Source organism: Pezoporus occidentalis, unplaced genomic scaffold, assembly GCF_034315485.1.
Source record: "Pezoporus occidentalis ecotype Australia unplaced genomic scaffold, CSIRO_AGI_Poc_V1 ctg148, whole genome shotgun sequence".
Lineage (NCBI taxonomy): Eukaryota > Metazoa > Chordata > Aves > Psittaciformes > Psittacidae > Pezoporus > Pezoporus occidentalis.
In genome coordinates, this window is record NW_026913295.1 from 331,513 (window position 1) to 348,743 (window position 17,231).

At 52.6% G+C, this 17,231-nt stretch overlaps 2 protein-coding genes across 9 annotated transcripts in view; one reads left to right on the plus strand and one right to left on the minus strand.

The window, feature by feature from the left end:
• STX8 (syntaxin 8) overlaps nucleotides 1–6,870 on the plus strand; it is a 102,530-nt gene extending 95,660 nt beyond the window's left edge. For 2 of the 3 annotated variants that reach the window (XR_009963164.1, XM_062610527.1), the window contains one exon: nucleotides 4,003–4,966. Coding sequence is in view for 2 of the 3 variants with exons in the window: in XM_062610527.1 (XP_062466511.1) it covers nucleotides 4,003–4,070 (68 nt within the window). In the remaining variant the exon portion in view is untranslated. Of the gene's footprint in view, nucleotides 1–4,002; nucleotides 4,967–6,702 lie in introns of those variants that run through there. The other variant, XM_062610526.1, reaches the window with a different exon arrangement.
• Nucleotides 6,871–8,347: 1,477 nt separating this feature from the next.
• NTN1 (netrin 1) overlaps nucleotides 8,348–17,231 on the minus strand; it is a 100,184-nt gene continuing 91,300 nt past the window's right edge. For 4 of the 6 annotated variants that reach the window (XR_009963169.1, XR_009963170.1, XR_009963168.1 and 1 more), the window contains 2 exons: nucleotides 9,421–12,353; nucleotides 8,348–8,562 (listed from right to left, as the gene is read on the minus strand). Coding sequence is in view for 1 of the 6 variants with exons in the window: in XM_062610537.1 (XP_062466521.1) it covers nucleotides 12,025–12,353 (329 nt within the window). In the remaining 5 variants the exon portion in view is untranslated. Of the gene's footprint in view, nucleotides 8,563–9,122; nucleotides 9,157–9,391; nucleotides 12,354–17,231 lie in introns of those variants that run through there. The other 2 variants (XR_009963167.1, XM_062610537.1) reach the window with 2 other exon arrangements.

A 17,231-nucleotide genomic window follows, 5' to 3' on the forward strand; every position in this document is an offset into this window, starting at 1 on the left:
TGAGTTACATGGTCTCAACAGGGCAGCCATAGTTACTAACTGGCAGAACAGGCGCAAGGGACTAAGAGTCCTCAACCATCACCTGTATTTACACAGATCATTAACCCCTTGGACATTCAGGTGCAAACTGGGGTGGAGAATCATCTTCTAACTTCTAACATGCCCAAGCCCCTTTAGGCAGATTCAGATCTCAAGGAATAATTTCCATTTCTAAGTGAGCCCCAGCTGGGAAGTTGTTCATGTAGGAGTAGGTCAGGTACAGCAGGAGGGATGTCTGTGATGAACCCCAAGCCAGGGATCCTTAAAGCTGATAAATCCCACGGAGAGGGAATAGACTTGGGACTTGGGCTGCCCCAGGGAGATGAGGTTTGATGTGAACCCCAGATCCTCTGGTCTCATGGCTGGACAGACAGGTGAGACAGACTGAAAAGCAATCTTAACCGAGAACTGAATTACTTCTGTTGTAACCTTTCCCTCTTATCTCTGAAAATCTGATCTGAACTATCTAAAGGAGAAGGCTTTGCTTAGTTTGGAATGAGAACCCCTGTGCTGCCCAGGGATCAGGGTGATGAGCAGAGCTGCAGCTGATGTCAGGGTTAAAACCTGGCAAAGCAGCGTGAGTGCTGGTGCTCCCAGGAGCCTGGAACTCAGAGTAAGCCAAGAACGTGCCCTCTGCATTTGTGTGCTGCTCCTCTGAGCTGGAACAGCAGCACCCTCACAGACCCTTTAGCAGATGGAGCTTCAAGGGTATTGCGCTTCCTCCAACCTGCCTTAATTAATTGTTCTGTAATTGCACAGAGAATTCATTTCTCACTTCCCACCTTTCCCTGAGAAATGCATTTCAAATTTGTTTTCTTTGGCACGGGAATCTTTTGGTTTTTTTTCTTCCCTTACCCCTGTTTACATTGTTGGTGGCTTTGATTCCTCAACTTCTCTTTGAGGAGTTCTCATCGAGGGGGATATTTATATTTCATAGGACTTGAACAGAAAAAGGCAAAGCAAGCAGGGAACCTAAATGCATAATTCCTGTCAGATCCTATCTCCAGCTTTCGTTAGGAAAACTTGTTGTGCTCTGTGAAACACTCAGGTTTAAAAGCTTCAGATCCTTCTAATCTGCTATTCTGTAGTATGGGGGGTGGAAAAATGTGCGTAACATCTGGTCTCTATCATGCAAGAGGTACTTTGAAATTCATGTGCTATTGCCAATTTATATGATCCTATTCTTTTTGTGCACATCACATGGATCAGATAAGCCTTTAACACTGATTTATACTGCACTGACATGTGCCATTGCTGCTTCTCTGTCCCTCACTTGGGGAGGAAGCACTTGACCACTGCTTTTGGAAACTGAAAAGTGGCTCCAGGTTTTTAATACCAGTCTCTTTCCAGGAATAAAATGAAGTTTATTTCCTGTTGCTGTCCTGCTCTTGTTGCCCTGAACGGTCTGTCAAGTTTCCTGTTCATTCTGCTGTTGCCCATTAGCAATACTTTACTGTTCCCCACCTTCCCCTGTTCCTGCTGGGCAATAGTTCTGGGTTTATGTGCAGTTTTTCTTGGGAGTTGTCAAGTTGCCCCATTAACTCCACTTTGTATCATTACTAATTCACACTTATAAACTATTTTCCAAGCAACTGATCTCAGTTGTCTCTTAATTGCTGAAGTCCATAAACTCTGTTAGACTGAAACTGTGCTAAGGATTTGCACCCTCTAAACCTTTTCCCTCCAGTGCAAAACATAACAGGGAATCTGAGTGCAGCAGCTTTATCAGATATTAATTCTTCCTAATTTAAGCAAATTATTTGTTTCTGGCTCTTCTGAGGACTACAAAATGTATAGTATGATCTAAAAAGCGTGAGACTAGGAAGGTGGTAAAAGTACAGATCATGTTCCCGATGTATTCATCTAACAGTTTGTGGTGCTGGGTGATGTTGAGTGGTTGGCTGAGATTGGAAACCAGACACCCCTCTCTCACCCGTTCCGGTGAGTTGGAGCGAGTAGCGTGTGGTCTGAGATCCTGCTGGGTCAAATATGCTCCATAGACTGTGACCTGGGGTGAGGATGTGGAGTGAGGCTCTGCAGGGGACCAGCAATGGGACCATCCCCTGGGCTTCTTCCCAAAGGACTTCAGCTGCGAGGGAGCTGGCACTGAGCAGTGCTGCTGGGACAAACCCAGCTCCTGGGTGCCCAGGCAGGGATCTTGGCTGTCCAGTGTCTGTTGTGCAGCATGGCCCTTGGGGCTGCTGGCACTGGGGCCAACCCCAAGCCCTGGCTGTGGGTGCAGAGAACAGCAGGAACAGACAGGAGCATTTTTGCTGGTTTACTCCATCTTGATTGTGATTAATGAGCACTCATAACCAGGAGTAGCCTGAAGTTTAGTGTCCTCTAAACAAAACTACCCCATATCATCCCACCCCAAAGGATGCACTAAGTATAAACCAGTCAATTGAACTTGTCCCTGCCTAGCAAAAGAGCTTGTCCCTGCAGTGCCAAATCCTGCCACGGTCCTTCGGCATCCCAAGTGGAGCATATGGAGCTGCTGCCTTCTTTGGAAGGAAAAGGCTCAATACCTGAGACCTACCGGAGCTAGTGGGGTGAAGTGCTGCTCAGGCTCCCTTCAGATAACAAATGGTTTTAACTGAACAGAAAAGGAAAAAATACTGTTTGTGGTGACTTTTATTTCCTTGGAAAAAAATCCCAGAGCCCTGGCAGAGAAGCAGTTTCTGCACAGAAAACATGACACTATTTACAAAAAGCCAGGTCTAATATCCTTTTCCAGCTTGGAAAGAGGAGTTTATTTTAATACATCCTTTTTTAATTGCCATGAGCTGGACTTGTAAATATCGTAAGTGGTTGAGTAACAGTCATCGTGAGCGGCCCAAATGAAGGGACATTTTTTCCACTCTTGGAGCCTTAACATATTCCTGCAGCTCGGACAGGGGAATAGCACAGAGCAGATGCTAAAGGAAAACAAAAGCCTCCTAATTAAAAGGTGGTTTAACCCCAGGGGATGCCTGTGAACATGATGCCGGTGCCGGAAGAGTACCGTGGTCCAGCCAAAGAGTTTACATGTTGGGGCTGCCTGGGGAGGTGATGGAGTGGACTGCAGAGATCCAGTCCATTTTCAGTGAAACAGTTCTTCCTCCATGCTAAGAAAGGGGAGAGAAAGGGGAGAGTTCCCCCTAAGAAGGGGGAGCTGAGGAGAGTTAGTTTCTTCTAGCAGTGTCTGACCCCTGGGTTGCCTTATCACTGTTGTTCAGTTGAGAGAGAGAAAAATCTGCTTTGCTGGTTTTCTGGATCAGTTCTTCCAGATGATCCATAACTTACATCTTAAATACCGTCCTCCAGAGCAGCATGGTGTGCCTGAGCTAGAAGGTAGTAGTGAAGGTTTTTAAGATGATATTGGTCATTAGCTTCTGCACAGGAACTGGTGTGGTTCTGGGTAAGGATGGAACACACAGAGCCTGTGCAGAGCACTGTTACACTGCCTTTAATGCTGGTTGTTCTTAATTTCCCCAGGTCGGGTACATGCCTGAAAGCCCTGCTTTTGCTCTGCAAATAGCTTTGTGTGAAAGCGGGAGTAGTTTGTATTGGAAACAATTTCCTGATACAATTTGAATTTCCTTCTGAATAATCCTTTGCCCCAGTGGGATGGTACAGAGGGATTCTAGAACAGCTTAACTGGCCTTGCCGTCAGTTACACATACCCCCTAGTCATTGCAAGGCAGATGTTTAAGTAGGAAGATCCCCTGCAGGCACTGCTAAAAAGTCAATGTGAAGGGTCAGGAGGAGAAGGAACTGCTCTGCCAACGTGGGGTTTGAGCACACAGCCCTGCTCAGGTCAGCAGCATGCAGGGATCTGTGATGGGCTTTGCACGGGGTGAGCAGGAGGGGAAATCAGTCTCAGCTGGGAGGAGGAGCAGGGCTCAGAGGAAGAATTTAATTGCAGAAGACCAATTGTACGAGATGAAGGCAGCAACCTTGACGTCGTTTCATCTTTTCCAGGAATGCTGGTGGTGATTGTGTTGCTGCTGATTGCCATTGCTGTGGTTGCTGTCTGGCCAACACACTAATGCGGGTGTGGGGCCCGCTGGAGCTGCTGCTCCGCAGCTGAGCGCGGAGGACTCTGGAGAAGAGACCAACTTTGTGCAAAGACCTGTGATTTAAATAAACTCAACGGTATTGGAACGAGGCTGTGTCCGGCAGACATCCGCTTGGTGCACAGCTGAAGAGCGCTGCGTGATTCGGAGGGACTCTCTTCCCACCTTCATTTGGCATTGGGGAGGCTGCAGCTGGCTCCACAAGAGCTGCACTTCTCGGTGCATCTGCGGCTGAGCACACGCTGGTGTCAGGGTGCTGCTGCCCGGTCCGTGGCTGTGGCTGCTGCTGCTGAGTGGCTTTAAGATACTAAAATGCAGGGGTGGGTTGGGGGTACAGCAGCTCCTCCGCTTTCTCATACTTGCCCTAGAGATGAAACCACATTTTTCAAGGAATAGGTGTTTTGGGGAATGGCTGCATCTGGATTCTCGCAGGATGGGAAGGCTCGCGGAGAGGCACGACACCCCTACAAGATACGCAGAAACTCTGGTGAATGAGTCAGTCCTTGGGGGAGAGTTCTTGCTGTTGATCTCCATGGACAGATGTGAACAGCAGCAGGTTTCCAGCCAGGTGGGTCCAAATGGAGAGCCTTGCCCTGTACGTGCTCATGAGGACAGAGTGCTCTCCACATGCTCTGCCATGCTCTGCACACAGGATGTGCTGCATTAATGTACTAACCTCAGCAAGCGAGGGCTGCCTCTTTATGACTTCACTCTGTTAGACCCTATTTACAAACTAATGAAAAAAGAAGGATTGAAGGTTTGCTTCTGGCCAAGAAAATCATTATTTTGTTACACTGCTCAGTTTGATTTCAGAATTGACAGGGCAAGCAATAAATACTGAATAAAAGGTGATCCGTTTCTATACAGTTTATCTGCCTGGGTCTTTATTGTTTCCCACCATCTCATGTTGTGCATGAATGATTACTCCAACACTTTCATTTCCTAAGAGCTGGTTTGGAGAAGGAAAAAGGCAATTCCTGTCAGACTTCATGTGTATCATGACATACATTTCCTCCAGATCCATAAAACTTGCCAGCCCTGGACTGGTCCTCACCTGTGCTGCTTTGCAGCTCTCAGCTGGCTCTTGGCACTCATTTCCCTTTCACTGCCTTCCACCTGCACAACTGGAGTGGTGGCACATGTAGCACTGATCTGGGAGGTGGGAAACCAGGGTGTCCTGGTGCTGCATTGCATCTTGAGGGACATGCATCTCATGTGCTTTGCTGGAGAAAATCCTTCAAGCCTTTAAAAGTCCAGTCCAGGTCATGCCTGCTTGCTTTTCCTTGGAGAGATGCTTCATCTTACAGCCTTCAAAGGAGAAGAGGGGAGAAAACCAGGGAGTTTTACGTTCTCATGGCTTTCAAGAGGACACAACAGGTTATTGACTTGTTTATTGCTTGATGTTAGATTAGAAACAGAGCTTTAAGCAAGGCGACTCCAGCTGGCAACAGGTAACAGGAGCCTTGGAGCTGTGTTCAGAACTTGTGCATTCCTGCAGTTCTGTGGAAGGACCAACACTGGAAACTCCTGTGCCCGAGCCCTGCAGCAGGATTTAGCTCAGGGCTCCAGCGCAGCCCCTGGATCTCTGGTGACAGCAGGAGAATGACACGTGGTTTATTGAGATGAAGCTACAGAGTCAGGTTTCTAATTAAAGCTGCCGTTTATGGAGGGAATGAAGGTTTTGTTTGAATTCCCAGGACATGCAGGATGATGCATAATTCATTCTGATCAACGTGACACAGTGACTTTGTTCTGGCAGAGGCTTTAAATCGATGTTTCCTGACCTGTTGGGTCCTCAAACACATTTTTCCTGTTAGTGCTGAGGAAAGGTAGAAACGTGAGGCTTTGCTCTGCTGAAATGTCTCACCACGGGGGCCTCAGACTTGCCCTTTAGTAACATTTAATATGTCGTGTGGGTGAGGAGTTTTATTAAAAACCAGTGGATTTGGCAGCGTTCTGCTGTGCTGGGGGAAGCTTTTCTGTCTCCTGCCCCACCAAAGAAAAAGGAAGGTTAAAGCACCAGAGCCGCGGGGTTTTGGCTCAGGGCGAGCAGGCTTGGTGAGCCCAGCTCACCGGTGCCTGGCATGGAGTCACCATGCTGCCGGTTGCCCTCACTTCCAGGCGTGGAACAAAGGGTGCTCAAGCTGCCCATTCAGTGTGTGCCATGGGGCTGCTGGAGTCATGCACTTGTGGTGGCTTCTCCAAGCAAAAGTCCCCCCGTTCCCCTGGAACGTGCTCACAGAGACATCCCAGCTTGGCCTTCCCTTGCAGCTCCTTCACTGCTGTCTCGGAGGATGTGCTCAGGGTTTTAGCTGCTTCCAGTCGGTACTCCATCAGAAATACAGTGCTGTGGGAAGGTCTGGTACCTGTGAGAGGCACTTCCCTGTCCAAGTGCCCTTGAAAAGAAGTCCCTTTCTGCTACTTGAGGGGAAAGATGATCTTGAAAGGCTGCTGGGTATTTTCACGTGCCCTTGTATCTGGAGGTTGGGTGTGAGCTCGGTGCTGAGCTTGGCTGAGCTCTCCCACGCTGCCCAGTGGGATGAGGCTGAGAGCAAACGCTCGGGTCCAGCCCTCAGTGGGAACAGGCTCTTTTCCCATTTTCCAGAGTCACCGTTTCTTTGTCAAACAACCACCTGGAGGACACGGAGCCAGAGCAATCTGGGAAACCCATTTGCTTCTGTGAGGAGCCACAGGTGACAGCCCCGGAGCAGAGGTGGTGGCACTTGTGACCCATTTGTCTCTGCAATAAAGATCTGAGATTTCTGACCTCCAAGATGTTTTCCGATTCATAAATTACGGGTGCTGCTGAGGCTGGGGGTCAGGCGGGGTGACCCCAGAGCACTTTGCAGGACCTTTTGCCTCTATTTTTCTCATTGGAAGTGTTTTGCAGCCTCAGTTCCCCCCCCCCCCCCGCCTTCAGCTTTCTAGCTTGTGTGTATGTCCAGCCCTTGCCTAGTCCTTCAGTAGCATCTGGCACCTCTGATGTCCTGTTGGAGATGAGGGGATGGAGCCTGGCCCCCCTGAAGCGGATGGGCAGAAAGGGACAGCGCTGGCGAGCTGGAGCAGAAAATGGGTCTGGGCTGGGGTTGGCAGCTCCCCTGAGCTCAGGCTTTGGTTGTCCCCTGTCCCCACACCTGTCCACCTGCTCTGTGCAGGGTTCCACAGGGCTCGGCCTGTCCTGGCTCTGTCCCACAGTCTCCTCTGGCGGGCAGAGGAAGAAAGGGGAGCCCGGTGCGATGCTGGGACATACCCGGTCCAGAGTTCCCAGAGAGCCCAAGTGGGATCCTTCCCAACCACCAACCGGGAGCCCGCAGTGACCCGGCTGTCCCAAGGGCATGTGGCCACTGATGGGAAGCGATGGAGGATGCTGGTGAGACGCACGGATGGGGCTGATGGTCAGAAATAGCAGCGCACCACGCTGGGCCCTGCCACGGGGACGTTGGCAGAGAACTGGGAAGGGGAAGGGGACACTGACTCTTCCCTGCACGAGTCCCTGTCCCTTGCGCTGGTGCAGTGGAAGGAAACAGAGCCTTTTACAGTTTACAAGAGTTTATTCAACTGGTTTCTGACTTTAGTTCTACCAAGTGGGTGCTGAACAGTTACAAGCTCCTTCGGGTTCAATTACAGCCAATCTAATAAAACAACCAACCAAAAAGGGAAAACAAAAATAAAAGGAAAAAAACCCCAATGAAACAACTTGGAAAAACAATAAGAAAATCCACAACTTTTTCACGTGTCATTAAATATATTCATATATAATAACCATAATATATTAGTATGCATTGTAAAGAAACATCGCCCAAAGCAGTGTGCAATGGTCAGAACTAAACAACATTTACAGTTCAAGATATTAACAGAAATAACAAAAAAACAAACCAAAACAACAAACCAGGAACAGGGGCTCTGAGAGGGGAGAGGAGGCGGTGGCGGGGAGAGGGCACGGGCACGAAATGAACAGAAAGGAGACGAAACCAGGTCTGTTGGGTGCTGCCGGCGAGGGGTGCTTGATTTGGCATTTCGGCTGCTCTCCAAAGCCGTGCTGAGGCTCCACAGCCCCTCCCCGGCCACCCCTCCACCTCCGGAGGGCCTCGGTCCCGTCCCAGGGCAGTGGGTGGGTGCTGAGTTCTGTGCTGGTTGTACCTGACAGAGCCGCAACCCTGGGCACGGAGGTGGGTGTGCAGGGATGAATTCTGGTCCCTCTCTGGGAGACTGGACAGAGGTGTCTCTGCGGGAGCAGGGGTGGCTGCATCCCCGGACACCCCGAAACAGGCTATTCTGCCTCCCCCAGACAGGATGGGCTGTGCACCAGTAACACCAGCAGCTCTGCAGATCAAGGTTACTGGGAGCATGTGAGGGGCACTGGGGGACTGTGGACGGAGTGAAGGAGCTTTTCTATTCTGGCTGAAAAGCACAAAACTCCAGCAGGGATTGAGAGATGGAGTCCTGGAGGGGCAGGGATGGAGTCCTGGAGGGGCAGGGATGGAGTCCTGGAGGGGCAGGGATGGAGTCCTGGAAGGACAGGGATGGAGTCCTGGAGGGGCAGGGATGGAGTCCTGGAGGGACAGGGATGGAGTCCTGGAGGGGCAGGGATGGAGTCCTGGAGGGACAGGGATGGAGTCCTGGAGGGGCAGGGATGGAGTCCTGGAAGGACAGGGATGGAGTCCTGGAGGGGCAGGGATGGAGTCCTGGAAGGACAGGGATGGAGTCCTGGAGGGACAGGGATGGAGTCCTGGAAGGACAGGGATGGAGTCCTGGAGGGGCAGGGATGGAGTCCTGGAAGGACAGGGATGGAGTCCTGGAGGGGCAGGGATGGAGTCCTGGAAGGACAGGGATGGAGTCCTGGAGGGACAGGGATGGAGTCCTGGAAGGACAGGGATGGAGTCCTGGAAGGACAGGGATGGAGTCCTGGAGGGGCAGGGATGGAGTCCTGGAAGGACAGGGATGGAGTCCTGGAGGGACAGGGATGGAGTCCTGGAAGGACAGGGATGGAGTCCTGGAGGGGCAGGGATGGAGTCCTGGAAGGACAGGGATGGAGTCCTGGAGGGACAGGGATGGAGTCCTGGAGGGGCAGGGGTGGAGTCCTGGAAGGACAGGGATGGAGTCCTGGAGGGACAGGGGTGGAGTCCTGGAAGGACAGGGATGGAGTCCTGGAGGGGCAGGAATGGAGTCCTGGAGGGGAAGGGATGGAGTCCTGGAGGGGCAGGGGTGGAGTCCTGGAAGGACAGGGATGGAGTCCTGGAGGGGCAGGAATGGAGTCCTGGAAGGACAGGGATGGAGTCCTGGAGGGGCAGGAATGGAGTCCTGGAGGGGAAGGGATGGGGACCTCGCTTCTGTGGGTGGCTCTGGCTGTGGTGGGCTCTGACTTGTTTTGTGTCTTGTGCAGACTCCATTTCCTTATGATTTCCCAGGTTGTGTCAGTGCTTGGAGGGGTCCTGTCATGGGGAGGTAATGGTTCTTCTGCAGCCCCCCAAACCATTGGGACTGGGGAAGGGGCTGAGGCTTGTCCCTGGGTGGATTTGGTTGGTGTTAAGGCTGTGCTGGGGAGGATGGCTGTGCTTGCCAAGGTTGGAAAATCAGAGTAAATGTTAGATGTCCAGGCATGCTCGATGGGCATTTCCTAAGTCCCATGTCCCATGGCTTTGCCTTCCTTCTCTCCAGATGGGTTGGATCTGGTTGCTTTTAGGCCATTTGAAGATCTCCCATAGTCCAAAGGCATCCTGGCTGACCAAGGACAAGCTGTCTGCAGCTGGTGCGGGGTGTCCCTGGCACCAGTTGATGCTTGCCACAGCAGAGCATCCAAATCCCACTTTTGGGGCTTAAAGCATCCGTTTGGACATTTTAGGTCAGATTTTGTCTTTCAAAACTTGGTGGCTTGGGTTCCCTTGACAGAAAAACTGTTGGTTCTCCTCGAGCTCTGCAGGAGGGAAAACTGAGTCTGCTCTGGGTAAGGGGAGAGAACACAGACCTGGGGGGGGGGTGTCACTTGATGCCCAGGGTGGGATTTCTCTGCTAATACCCAAACTGATTCCAGAGGGGCCCTGTGGCTGCAGGGGAAGGCTCAGCAGAGCTCGCTCCCTCCTGGTGGTGTCTCCAGCAGCCCAGCATTGGCCAGTGCTTCCCCAGGAGCCCTCCACTTTACACCTATTTACACGGCTGCCTCACTTTATGGTGGTTTATGTCATTATATAAATATTGTCAATTGCTATAAAACAAGGCAAAACCACTGGAAAATGTCATAAAATAGATGTTTCCAAGTTTCCTAAAAGGAGAAATATCAGGGAGGTTTTGCCTTTCGTAGCAACTTGTGTTTGCTTCTCCTCCAGGTACCCGCCTTGCCCTCCCTGCCTTTCTGCCCTGGCCATTGCCTGTCTCCATCAAGTAGGTGAACTCAGGCACCCCGTTCCTCATGGGCTGGTGTGGCAGGGGAGCAGCCTGGCACAGGGACACAGCATCCGGGTCACAAACAACAGCCAGTCCTGCCTGTAGAGTGCCCTGGGCAAAGATGCTCCAGCGCTCGGGCTGGGGCATGGGGTGTGAGGTGGAGGTGGGGTGTCCCCTGCCTTAGTGCGTCAGTGATGAGAGGTGGAGACATTTCCATCTGCTGCTTTTCACCCCCAGCAGAACGAGCCGATGGGTAGCTTCAGGTGGGTCACAGCCAGTGCCTGGCTGAGACCCCTTCCCTTGGGGCAGGTCTCTGCTGTAACTTGGCCAAGCCATAGAGCTCTGCGCTCTATAGTGACAGCCCCTTGGCACTCATTGTCCCACTTCCTTAGTCTCCCCAGGGGGCTGGCCATGTTATGCAGGGATGCTGAGGAGCTGCAGCTCCAGAGGAAGTGAGGGCAGAGCTGATGGGTTCAGGAGAGGTGGCTGAGTTTGCGAGTGGAACCAGTGACCTCGGTGTTATCTGCACAGATTTTCTGTCATGGGAGGGTTCATCGGTCTGGTGACAGCAGCAAGAGAGGACCGAGCCTGTGAAGGATGTCTCAGGGGTGGACGAAGACTTGGGCCATGAAGGAGGACTTGGGGGCTGCAATGGGCAAGGTCTTCCAGAGCACCTATGGGAACAGGAAGCCAGTGTATTCTTTTGCAAAGTCTGTTTGTTTCCATGGGGATCCTGGTTATTAACTCCTCGACTGTGGACTGGTGGCTGGGAGGGTGCCAGGGCATCCTGTGGCTCACAATCCTTTGGCATGGTGGGGACAGCGCTCCTCAGGGTGTGGGGCTGGAGCAAGGAGTTGCTCCCCAGGTTATGCCCATGTGGAAGCTGCCCACTAATGTGGCCTCCTCGCTGTGCCTAACCTAGGCCTGGAGCATCGCCACAGCTGGAGACCTCGGCCGCTCCGAGGTTCTGCACAGCAAGCGATGATTGTTATGGCTATTGGATACCAAAGAGTGTTCAAATAACCCATCAGTCGATCCTCAGGTCTGTCCTCAGCGACAAGTCTCTGTTGAGTTTCCTCTACAACAACTTTCTTGTTCAGCCTAAGCTGGGAATATAGTTTTGGGGGACGGGGAGTTAATTTCCAGCGTTGCTGTTGATTTGTTTCTTACAGGTTTGATGTTCCCATGCTGAGCTCTGGAAGCAGCAGATGTTAGCAGCTGGAGGGCAGTTTGGTGTCTCTGATTTCTTCAGCCAGCAGGGCAGACTGAGACTGGGGGTGCTGGGTACTGCACACCCGCAGCCACAGCCTCTTGTGTCCATGGGTGAGATTCGTTGTTGTGGGTTTTGCTTTGATTTCTCCTGGAATATGAGGTGCAAACCTGGCAGCCCCCAGCCCTCTGCTCCCTCCTGTCCCCCCAGCCCATCCCGACAGTGCAACCGTCCTCCCGCCGCCCCATTGCCGGCCCCTGCCCGCCCCAGCTCTACACAAAGCAGCATGCACAGTCAGTCTCTCCCTCTCGCGCACTCCCGTCGCCTTCTCCTCCTTTAGGCTTTCTTACACTTCCCCTTCTTCTCCCGCTGCTGGAACTTCCTGAGCCGCCGAGCCCACGTATCCCGCCACTGTATCACCAGGCTGGTTTTGTCCGCAATGATGCCGCTCTGGTCAGGAGAGTCCTCGTTGTTGCCCAGCAGCAAATACTTCTTCATGGGCTTGATTTTGGGGCACTTGCACGCTATGTCCTTGGAGTGGATCCACAGGGTCTGGTCTCCTCGCCGTATCCGGTTGCTCCCTTGTTTGTAGACGGAGATGATGTTGACCGTGAACTTCCACCAGTCGGCATTTTTTTCCGCTTTCAGGATGTGGATCTGGACAGCTGGAAAAAAGAAAACACAACACGAGGCGAGAGGAAAAGATGTTCTAATTTGAGCTGGCAAGAAGAAAATGAATTTCAGGTCTAATAGGCTGTGTGAGGGAAAGGGATTTTGTCTCCTGAGCCCAGGCTGGGGACAGCAACCTAGGGAGATGCTCTCCAGCATTGCTGCTATAAGGACTCTGGGTCCCCAGTGAGCATGGGCATGGTTACCCAAGGACCACAAGAGCTGTAGGACCCCAGGAGGGAAGATCAGGCTGGGAGCAGCTGTATGCCAGGAACCATGGCTCTCTTTGTGCCAGGAGCGCTGGGAATAACACAGGGGTACACAGAGAGCTAGGGGAGAGCAGATTGCCTCAATCTCCTATCTGGGTCCTGAGGAAGACCATCATCTCCCAGAGCATGGCTGTAAAGCAAGCACAGATGGAGCAGTTCCACAGGGCTGCTGGTGCATCAACGTCTGCCCCAGCACCTGTGAACTCTTAAAGCAATAGGAAAAGTCTTTCACGATCAGTGGGTTTCTGTACATTGGACCCTGCCTCTTCCCTTGCAGCAGCAAGCAGAGAAAATTAACAAACCCAGGGACAGGTTGTTCCTCCAGCCCATGGCAGTGTCACGGGGCTGAAGCTCTGTGCACAAAGCATGTGGGTAGGGCAGGGAGGCTCCTGTGCCCATCAGCAGTGCCAAAATCCCAGGCTCTGCTGTAGGACCTGGGATGAGTTTTTTTCCGGACCCACGTGTCCAGAGAGCAGCTCATGCTGCTGACGATGGGTTTCTGCATGGGCCAACCCTCCAGCCCCTCTGCTCACTCCTCCTCGCCGGATGGTGCGTCTGCACCAGGACCCTAAGACAGCCCCTGGTTTGAAGAGAAGATAAGCCCAGATCTGAAGCAAAACACTGGCACTGGCCCATGGCTACAAGCACTTGGCATGTAGATGTAGGAAAGACCTGTTAGGGCCTCCAGCACAACTTCCTGGCGCCATGGCAAGGAGACAGCTCCTGCGAATGCGCAGCCTTGGAGCAGGACACCAAATGGGTTCAGACCTATGAAAGGCTTTGGAAACAGGGAGGTTCACTGTTCACGTGTTTCTAGGAGATGTTCTTGAGTCAAGATTGTCAGTTGCTTGCTATGGAAGAAGACGTTGCAGGTAAGAAGCACAGATAAAGGACCAAGGGGGGAAGGGAGTGACTGGTCCTACAGCATGGTGAGGAGGAAGAGACACAAGCCCGGAGGCAGGTCCTGCCATGCTGTTGGGCTTCTTCCCAGTGGTGGTGCAGGGGCAGCAGAGGAGGAGCGGAGCAGCCATCAGCTGAGATCGCATCCTCCAGGGAGGTTGAACACATTCCTCCTTGCTAATCGGCTCCCAGGAAAGCATCTTCACCAGGAAGTGACCCCCAGCTCTCCTGGGATTGTTTGCTGACTGTGGGATGAGGGTCCCCACCAGCAGAGACAGAGGTGGTGGTGGAGAGCAGGGAAGGGCTGGCTGCTCTGTGCGGTCTGGTGCCTTCTGGCCAAGTGTTCGAGCTTTCCCCTTTTCTCCCCCTTCCCTCCATGCCCTGTGAGCTGTAACCTGTCCACCTCCAGCCTCAGCCCTTGGGCCAGCCCCCAGCGGGTCCAGTCTTGCTTCTAGAAATCAACAGAAGAAGAAGAAACCTCCAAAAATCAGGCAAAACTCCTGTTTGCCTTGTAACAACCCAGTGTTACCCCTGCGTTAGCAGTGCAGGAGCATCACTCTCTCTTTAAAACCACAATGTGCAAACTGACTTCAGGCTCTGGCAGGAAGTGGGGCTCTGCGGCCCTGCAAAGCTTTTTAACACATTGCAAAATAGATGTTGGGTTTTCTGTGGGGTTTTTTCAGAGCATGTCATGGGCGCCAGATGCTTTCATTACAAACGCCAGCCCCGAGCTCTGAGCGGGTGCTTCCCGCCCCGGTGCGAAGGTAACAAAATGTGAGGATTTGCCAAGTTTTCTTTTTTGGAAACAAGTCTTTCCAAAAAAACTTAAACCTTTGACCCGCCGGGTCCTGACAGCATGGAGAGAGTGAACGAAGGAACCGGGGAGGGCGGGCACAGGAAACGCTGCTCTCAAACGCAGCCTGGAGGGTTTGATGTCACGGCCCCAGTCTCTTATTTTTTTTTCCCCTTTATTAATGAAGTGGAAGGAGTGAAGCCGCGGCGGAGCCGGGCTGGCACAGCCGCAGCTGCCTTCGCTCACAGCCGGTTGCTGCCCACGGCTTGCATCCGGGACATGCGGCTTCCCCTGAGCCTGGTTTCAGAGCCCAGGGGATTTTGGTGATGATGTGGGGAGGTGCCAGGGGGAGGTTTCAGAAAGCCGGATCTCTGGGTGAAGCCCCAGGGATTTGGGCACTTGTTTCTTGTGAGAGGTTTCAGTTCTGGCATGGTTTTGGGGATCAGGGGGAGTCAGCTCTGCCCCACCGCTCCAAAGCTAGCTCTGCTGTGTGGTGTGCTCCTTCACCTGCCGTCTCCTAGGGCAAAGCTTGGCTTTGCCTGTCCCATGGTGAACTGCTCTCACGTGGCCAATGCACCCACTGAACCCCTGTACTGACCCTGTCACTGTATCCCTGGGAAAACATCCCTGAACGTGTCTATGGCAACCAGGTGAAATAACAGGGGATGATGGTTGTTCAAGTGGGTGGCGGAGGTGGTGCTCCCCTCGCTGTGGTCCCCCCAGAAGGGATGGTGACCCGGAGGGGGGAACAAAAGAACACAGAAGCTGCAGCCCTGCTCTGCTCCCCACCACCCCTAATAAGCCCTCAGTCAACCAGTCATGGGGAGCTGGGACAAAGGGGCTCAAGGGGTGAGGGGAAGGTGCTTGGTCCTGGTAAGTGCATGGGGCTTGCCACATTAAACCCATCCCACCTGACACCAAAGCTGCTGAACACAAATCCTGCCTGGATGTTGCCTCACGAGTCACACCAGCCCAGGTGATGCAAGGAAAAGCTGGACAAGTGGTCCCCAGGCTGCAAGGAGGGGATGCAGCTGGGGCCCACCCTGCTCCGCAGCTCCTTGAGGCTTGGCCGGGAGCCTCCAGCCACAAGAAAGACCTGAAGGGTTGATGCTGCAGATGAAAGCAGAGGGGTGGATGATTTGATGTTAATAAAAACAAAAATCAACCCTTTGAAACGACATGTTTGAGGGCAGCAGGGTGAAGGCTTAAATAAAAGCAGCGCCTTGAAGCATTCAGAGACCATGAGTCAGGGACCCAAAAAAACCATGAGATTGCCATGAAAAGAGTGAGGCTGGAAAAAAAAAGTGTATTTCTTTTTAATTTATCTTTGGGGTTTGTGATAAATGTCCCTATTTCAAGATTTCCCCTGCCAGAGCTGACCTGGGACTAGACAAACCCACCCATCCTATGTTCTAACCTGCCTATGGGAGCTGGAGCTTTGTGGAGCTTCCAGTGATGGGGAGAGATCCCATGGGACCACTGGGGTGGCAGCAGGAGCTGGGAGAGACAAGAGGGTTTTTCCATATGGACAGATGGAAATGGGTGCTGGGGACAGGGGCTGCGGATGCAGGAGTCCCAGCCTGAGCAGGGCTTCTCCAAGGCTCGGGTCCCTTCTCACTGCACAGCCAGAGCAGAGCCCATGTAGGTTTTACTCCAACCAGCAGCAAAAGGTGACCCTGGTGCCACTTGGGATTGGGAATAGAAAGGGTGGCTCATCACTGGAGCAAAGAGTTAAAATAGGATTCCCCCCCCCCATTTTTTATACTTGTAATTCATTTCCCAGTGCCTTCGCCTGCCTCTGGTCACCAGTTTCCTCCTGGTTTAATACTGGAGATTTATGGCCCCTAATCCCAGCTGGCCTGGGCACGGTCTGTCCCTGCAGTGCTGGGGGAGGGTGCTCCCTTTGGGATGCGGTTACAGGAGGGATTGCTCAGTGCTTCCCTGCTCTGGGAATGGGATTTCTCCACCTTGCAGGATGGTAGAAGGGGCTGCGAGCCAGGGATGAGCCAGGGACGGTGCTTCCCCACTTTGGGTTTTTCTGTGGATTCAGGGATTTTTCTCCCTCCCTCCCTCTTTTCAAGCTGCCTTTTGAAAACTCGTTTTGCCTTTTTCCAGCAGTCTCTGCCAAGCTCCTCTCAACAAAGGGGGTGACTAAGTGAAGTCTCCACTGAAGGAAGGATTTTTTTGCTCTTTTTTCCAAGAAAGGACAAAGTGAGCAGATGATCTCACCTTTCAGATGAGGATCCTGCTCCTCACCTCCATCCTTCCCTGGTGCTGCACTAGGGGCATGGGGGCAATGACTGGGATCACAGTGCCGGCACCCACCAAAACGCTCTGGCATCATCTGTGCAGGATCGGGCCCTGCTGCAGTGCAGAGCGCTCAAGATCGAGGGGAAATCGAGGTTAAAGAGTACCAGGTTTACCTTTACCACTGCTGCCCATCACACCACGGACAGCGGGAAAAGCCCCAAGGATCGGACTGACACGGCAGCATCTGAACAAGTGAGGGATGCTCCTGCATCACCTGCACCAGCCTCTCCTGCCCTGTTAAAACGATCTCTTCTCCTTCTGGGCTATGGGGGAATCTCCATCCTCAGCAGGGCCCCCCCGCTGCTGCCCTGGGCTAATTTTAACCGCCCTGAACCCAGCAAACCCCTCTGTAACGCCTGGGTTTTGTGGGAGCTGAGCGACCCCTGCGCTCCACCAGGCAGCCAAAATAAACCAGGAAAAGCTTTTCTGCTTCTGTTCTTGCCCCCCCCCCCCCCCCCGCCTGCCCTCCCCGTGCCCTGCTCCACTCCAAATATTTGCACCAAAACCCATCCCGCAGGAAAGAGACCAATTTAAAATAAAAGGAATAATAAAAAAACTCCAGCACACACACACACACACCCCCCCCCAAAACCAGCACAAAC